The sequence below is a fragment of the Montipora foliosa genome, chromosome 8, assembly GCF_036669935.1.
Source record: "Montipora foliosa isolate CH-2021 chromosome 8, ASM3666993v2, whole genome shotgun sequence".
In the NCBI taxonomy this organism is placed as follows: domain Eukaryota; kingdom Metazoa; phylum Cnidaria; class Anthozoa; order Scleractinia; family Acroporidae; genus Montipora; species Montipora foliosa.
The window spans coordinates 44,956,406-44,963,769 of NC_090876.1; the positions used below are offsets into that span (position 1 = coordinate 44,956,406).

The 7,364-nt window shown below is 40.3% G+C and overlaps 1 protein-coding gene across 1 annotated transcript in view; it reads left to right on the forward strand.

Moving 5' to 3' along the window:
- Window positions 1-5,592: 5,592 nt before the first annotated feature.
- The window catches only part of LOC137968871 (capsule biosynthesis protein CapA-like), a 28,118-nt gene continuing 26,346 nt past the window's right edge, over window positions 5,593-7,364 (forward strand). The window contains exon 1 of the mRNA XM_068815343.1: window positions 5,593-5,791. Within this exon, the coding sequence (XP_068671444.1) occupies window positions 5,713-5,791 (79 nt within the window). The 5' untranslated portion in view covers window positions 5,593-5,712. The remainder of the gene's footprint in view (window positions 5,792-7,364) is intronic.

A 7,364-nucleotide genomic window follows, 5' to 3' on the forward strand; every position in this document is an offset into this window, starting at 1 on the left:
CCGTTTGTGTTAGCCTGTAGCTCAACTGCTCGCGGACTCGAATGAGCAGGTGAAATGCGTAAAATTCTGATCTTGTAACCCCCCAAATTTTCCTGATTTTGCAACCTTACTCGTTTATATCTCTGCTTCTGGACGGCAATGTTATGGCACCAAGTGAAACCTCAATTATTGCTGAACAAGATGCAGCCATTTTTGTGATGTAACAAGTTTCCATCGCTACAGGGAAGCCTTGCAAAAGCACTATATCTTGGCTTTGGTTCCTTATATCTGAAAAGCAAACTCGGTGACCCCAATTTTTTATTGCACAAAAGTAATTAGCGGGCCAAGATGAAACTCTTCGCAAAGTTTAAAAATTAAGTGGAGTGAATTCAGAGCTACCTTAATTTTCAATTATTTAAGGTGGCTCTGAATCCGCTTTACAAAATATTTTTTTTAATTGCAGAACTTTTACTCTGGCATGGTGGTTACATTTCAGAAATTAAAAATGAGGGTCACCAAGTTCGATTTGTCGGGCTTTCCTGTTGCCACGGTAACGTTTGACCTCAAAAAAATGACCGAATCTTTTTCAGCAATGATTGGTGTTTGATATGGAACCATAAAATTGCTGTTAAGTGATAAAGTGTTTTAGTGTCAATCCTTCTAATAAGAAGTCAACGTTTTTTTTAAGTGTTAAATTAAAACTGGCTTAATTGACCAGTCCACATCATCATTAGGGGATTTTCAGGGCCAATAAAACGTAATTAATGCTATGCAAAGGGACAGAACCACTTTTAAGAATCTCATCTAGTGGGAAGCAAACCAGTTAGTTATATACAAATGTGGCCGAGATGTTGAGCAAGGAACTCAACCAGTGATCAAAACGGGTCTTGAACCCGTGATTACCGGATCTCAAGAAACTGACGATCCCTAGCCCAACTGCCTTCCCATTAGGTAAAGCACCCGTTGAGGCAAAATTTCACTCCCAAGATATTGCCTTTTTTAAGATAGCACGGTTTGAAAAATATTCTAACAAAGTTGTCTTCGTTCGCAACAACGTCGTTTGGTCTTCCATCAAAATCACAGCCGACATCTTTGCTATACCAACTGTCAATGTGGTAATTGTATGAAGAAGCACTGTAAGGTGAATAAGCGGTGCAATTTACGCACTTGTTTCCGCGAACTCGTACCAAACACACCGATTCGAATCAGGGACTGCAAGCAAATAGTTTTTTGCCATTGATGAGCTAATGTAATCTCGGAAATAGACGCCATCAGTCGGAAAATTACAAGTAGCTCGCCAGTAAGTTGGGACATTTCGGATGGACTTCATTCGGGACATTGACAGCCGGTAGCTGTTCCATTCCGGGAAATACTCGCTGATGGGCAGATCGCGCAGGTAGAGGACCTTGTCCTTGAACGCTTTTTTGTTTTGTAATAAGTATGACTGGATCAGACTCTACCCGACGCGGTGCACAAGAAAACACAATAAAGTTAAAAGTTGAGGTTGGGGTATAATATGGTTTTGGGGAAATTGATTTAACAACATCTGCAGTGAGTGGCCCGATCGCGAATAAGAATTATTTCGATGATTTTCTTTCTTTCAACTTGAATTTGACAATTTGAGGTGAGCATAAGTTAACCATGAAATAAATATCTTAAAGTGGTACTATGATCAAAAAATCATTTCCCTCTTTCTTCAGATTTTGAAAGCGTGTTCGCCTAACACCTAACTGGCAAGGTTTTGAGCTTTGAGTTTTATCCAAAGGCTCTTTATTTTGAGTGTAAGTTTTGGATTTCATGGTCCCCTATTACTCACGTTCAAAACTGACCGATTAGACCTTAGAGGGTTGGATCTAGAGAAAATGACGTCATTCACTCACCTGCTTAAAATTTCAGTGTGTAAAGGCAATTTATTATATATGCAAAACACGGGTTTAAAAGTATGAAAGCCCGAAACTCCCGTGCTGCATATTAATTCAGCCGCGTACACACGCATTGCATTCTTAAACTAGTGAGTCTTCGACGACCTTTTCTCCTCGACCCAGCTCTCTCACTAATGATGGACCAATAAATAAGGAAAATTCCAGTTAAATTAAACAGGGCCCAAAAATCCTACAATCTGATTGTTTGAGCATGGTGCAAAATATTTCTGAATAAATATTTTATGGATAAAATTCTTTAAATTATTCCCATGGCAGAAATAATCTGACTCAATATATCAGAGCCAAAAGTATGTAAATAGTTCATTTTTACCATAAATGTGCGTGTTTTTTTTTCTTAGAAATTTCGAAATAATACTTCTCTTAAGATATCTTTCGGCAGTCATGATACATTAACTTCTGTGTGATTCCATTAGTGAGTCGCTCTATGAAATATTTTATGAACCGACATTGTGGTCGCAAAATGTAAACCCTGTGGACATCCGGGGGGACTCCCATATAAAAAGGACGGGGGTGCTCATCGTACCTTTTAGGGGTTAAGAAAGCGGTTTGGTACCTCTTAGGGTGTTGAGCCTCAAAAGGTCCACAGAGGGAGCTTTAGCAGTACCTTTTAGGGTATTGAGTCAAAACAATTATGACAGGAGACGTTTGGCAATTAACTAATTTCAAAAGCCCATCACCCGGAGCCTCCATCCAGACTATATCCTTGAGTCAACCTTTGCCCGTATCTTTTTATTTTTAGAACCGTCTGAGAATATTTTGTGAGACGAACGCGACTACTGGTGCGTGACTGCTTGTGACGTAATACAATAATTTTGTTCTGATTGGACGGCATAATGAATTCGCGGGAATTCGAACGTCTAAAAATAAAAAGATACGGGCAAAGGTTGTCTCCAAGGGTTTTTAAGGGAGATTGAGGCTCCGGGTGATGGGCTCCTGCTAATTTTTAATTTTGTTCAATTAAAACCAATAATTTGGTACCTCTTAGGGGTGAAAAAAATTCAGGCCACGTCCACAACACAAAGTCTTGGTATAGTATACGTAATCAGGAAAATGCTTAAAAAAAACCGACATACTTTTATAAGTAATCAAAAGAAAATGAGGGGACAGAGAGGCAGGCTCCCGGTCCAGCCCTTGGGATATGTCATGTCCACGAAAGTTATTTTTAGACTAGCGGAAGTCTTTGTTATAGCGGAACTCTGTCTTCCGAGACGTCCGCATGCAGGCCAACCTCGGTCTGATGTTTAAAAGAAAAGCAAAGATTTCATGTAATGGCGGACGAAGTGGGCTTAACGTCTGCATGCGGACGTCTCAGAAGACAGACTTCTGCTAGAACAAAGACTTCCTCCCGTCTAAAAATAGCTTTCGTGGACATGACATATCCCGGCCAACACCCTGAGCCTCCCTCTCTGTCCCCTCATTTTCTCTTGAAGTAATATGAGAAAATTTTGAATGCGCTAATTGCACAGAAATGTAGAGTTTGACTTAATAGGTAAGACGACAGCTAATTTGCAAACATAAATGTCAGTATTCTCTTATTTACATTATACCGTTTCTTTGACAAGAAATTACGAAACGCCAGTTGCTTGCTACGAAAATAGCGTAAAAAGCACTACTTTTGTCGCAAATTTTCTATAATAAAAACTTGTTCAGAAATCAAAAGTCTACGTTAACAGTACACACTAGGGCTATTCTCTAGTATCTGGTTAGAAATTTTCTTCTCACTTTTTCCTCCGGTCGCGCTTTAGCCATTTGATGCATGAGGGGCAGTCTCGTGCTTCTCAAGTGGCCTCGTTCATGCTCAAAAAGAATTCTGGGTAATTCTGCCATTCCATGACAAGGGAAGACCCCGGATTCTCATTTCATAGATTTCTTATATCCGGTCAACCAGTCCTACCGGCAAAATACCGCATCGATTGAAGTTTTTAGCTTTCAAAACGGGCCCAAATTGTATCGGTAGATGCTGGAATTCGTTCACAGAGAGGCCAGAGAGACACGTTCACTCGTGAACCGCCACGCACGGTTACAACAGAGCATTTTAGGCGTCCCAGTCTGCAGTCTCACCTTCGTCTCAAGAAGACCAGACACGCACGGTTTTTACGTTACGTTACAATCAACTGAACCGTCAATTCCTGGTTAAAACCAGCGTGTTAATTTTTTTGGTAGGCTAGGTATCAGAGAGCCAGAACATTTAATATTTACGCATGCGTTGACGGAATATTTGAACAAGAGAGAAAACGCAGTACCTCCAGACATGGCGCTGGAGCGTCGTTCCAAACGAGTCATCCCGGGATTTCAGCACGCTTGTGGATTTACGATTTTTTTTTTCACGACACTTAGCACTGTACCCTGCGGGCAGTCGGTTTCTCCTACGCTTCCCAAGAGGAGCAAGGATGGCACAGTTGCTTAGTGCGCGTGCGCGGCCTCGGTGCAAGAGGTCCTGAATTCGATTCCCGGATCTCGCATCCTTGTTTCGACTTCTTTCCTTTCCGTGTAGCTAAGTAGCTTTAAATACCCGTAAAACGGAGCACTGATGATGAGGGGGGAGTAAAATGAGCGCACCGTCGACCTCAGGTTTGTCAGTTGAATTACTGTTACGAGTTATCGATGCTAAATATGGTTGCTTTACTTTACTTTACCATTCAGCACATCACGTCACGCCACACGTGATGCATTTGACATCACTTCTTCTTATTTCGCAGAAAAAATACGGAATCATTGCACAGCAGGCTCGCACAAATGCAGAAGCCTCGTAACAAAAACGCACGCGCACGCGCCAAAACAAGCTTAATAACTCGTTTTACTGGTTCAAATTTAATTTATTAGTCCTTGGCGCTGGACGGCAGTTCACTCAAAGAAACTAACGGTTGCTCGCAGTGGTTTATTTCTCGGGAAGCGTAGGAGAAACGAACTGCCTTCATAAATAGTATTAGCACAGAGGCCGTATCCACGTGAAATTACCAGTTATAATTTGAACAAGGCGGCTTTGATATATTTTATTTCTCAGCTAAAGATTAAGGCATGTGTTTTTGACTAGCTTTGCTTACGTAAAAAAATATAAGAGATCGTAATAAACTGCTTGCGTTAAACGTAAAAGTAACGAGTGAACCGTTCTCAACTTTTACGTTAAAGGCAAGCCGTTCATAAAATCTCTTGTTTTTTTCTTTTTCTTTTTTTTCTTTATGCGCGCGTAAAGCCAGTCGAATTCACGTGCGTAACCTACGTAAACTTTATGCTACAGTGGAAATCCACCTTTACAGATACAAGTGCAGTTATAATACAGAAACGAAACAAAGGGGAAAAAGGACAGAACAAGACCAAAAGAACACCTGACAACGGATACACACATTGAAAGATCTTAGTCCGTTTGAATGTCTTTATTGCCTCTTTAATTAACATTTTTTTAGAGCCAGTTCGTGTGTTCGTTAGTGTCTCTAGCTTCCGTTTCTCAAAGGTCCTCCACTACTCCTTTTTTTTAATTTTTTTTTTGTACCGTCATTTGTGCCCCTAGTTTTATCGTTTTGCATAATTTAGTCCCTTAAGTTTTTTCAGCTACACACATTAAAGAAGAAAGCATAAAAAACAGCTTCCAGGCGACGGCGTTTCGGTTAAAAAGAAATTTAATGCTTTTACTGGTACCAGCGCCCAAGAATGGTACTTACTGCTGCCGCCATTATACATTCAAGGTACGTAATACAGCTTTAAACGCTGTAAGAAGAGTTTAAAAAACTCTGTTCGAGAAACAACTTTGGCGATCGACTGAAATCATACGTTTTCGCAACAACATAACGACATGCCAGAAAGTCGTTTTTTCTCAGTCCTTTTTCTCTTCATCTCCACACTTCATACCTTGAGTGTATCTTCAAATCAAGGTAAGAACTATGTTCTCCTTTAGTTTGCACCTGATTATTTAGTCCTTGAGTGGAATTAGATTCTTTAGTTAAACACGGCAGAACTTAAAGAGACCCCCACTGAGTGAACAATTGTTCTCACAAATGATATGCTCAACTTTTCCGTGGCATTCCTTCCGACGGGTAAAGAAACGAAACAAATCGGGAAACCGAAATACCCGGAGAAAACCTCTCCGTGCAGAGTAGACAACCAACAATCTCAATCCACATGCCGAGTTTGGGAATCGAACCCGGACCACATTGGTGGGAGGCGAGTGCTCTCACCACTGCGCCATCCTTGTTCCCCTATTGCTCATCGTTTCCTTATTAACAAGGACGTTTAAAAAGGCAGAATTCTAGATTTCTAGTACTAGATCGTCAAAGAAACCCTGCCGATAATGTCCCGTTTGTCCCTGAATCCTGTTCAGTGTCGATTTGAACTCCTTTCCCTTTATCTCCCTCTTTTTAGGGGAATGTTACATTCAAATTTGTACCTGTCAATTGTCCGCTTTTCATGGCGGCGTTTCACTGAGGACGCATGAATAGAACTGGCTAGAGGCAGACCAAGTAGCTATTTAAAGGCGCTGTCGACTAAGAACTGGGACACCTCCCTCGGATGAGCAATGGTTGCATTGACCATTAAAGCCAATTTTTAGCCAATTTTTTGAAACGGGCGATGGCCTTTTTTAGCTCTGAATTACACTAATTAGGTCTAAGAACTCAAAAGGTTGCGGTTACTGGGCGTTGTTTCTGGCTGGTCACTCTCGCTGAGTTAGGGTTCGGGTTAGGGTTCTGTTTAGGGTGAGAGCTAAGAAACCGAGTTCGAGTGTTGAAATTTTCGGACTCTTCTTTTCCTCCAGTTTTTCTTTTATAATTTTTTTTTTTCCTTTTTTGTCTTAATTTTTGTTAATATTTTTTCTTAGTTTGTTTCTTTTAATGTTCTTTGAAGTGAAGTGTGTAGTCGACTGTTATAAATGGCATCGACCGTTTCAAATGGCAACGACCGTTTTAAATGGCAACGACCGTTTACGAAAAGGAAATTTGCGTCGTGGATCTTGGATCAGATGTACAAAAAAATGCCGTGTACGACTTCAAGCTTGATCTTTAATTCTTCGTTATACACCACATACTTTCTTCGTGTAACTGGACTGCTTAAACGCGATTTTTCATTTTTTTTTTTTAAATGAAAATTGCAAGGTGACTTAGAAAGCAAAATAGGTCTGACTCAACGGGTATTCTATAATCAAGTTGAAAAACATGTTCTGTTCTTAAGATCCTTAGGTCTTTGTTATGAGAAATAAAAGTACGGGGTTACTATTAATTAAAATATCAGTTATCGTGATACAGAGCTGTCATAAAGGAAAGTCATAAACGGAAGCAGTTTGGAGTCAAATGGAAAGAAAGTTCCCGGAATGTGCGACGCCTGTTTACATATCATCAATAATTCACCAAAGTCATGGAAAGCAGTTATTTCAGTAAATTAATAATCCCTTACATAGCCGGAAAAATCAACTGCTTTTAGGAACGAATACTTCCGCTCTTCATCTTACGATTC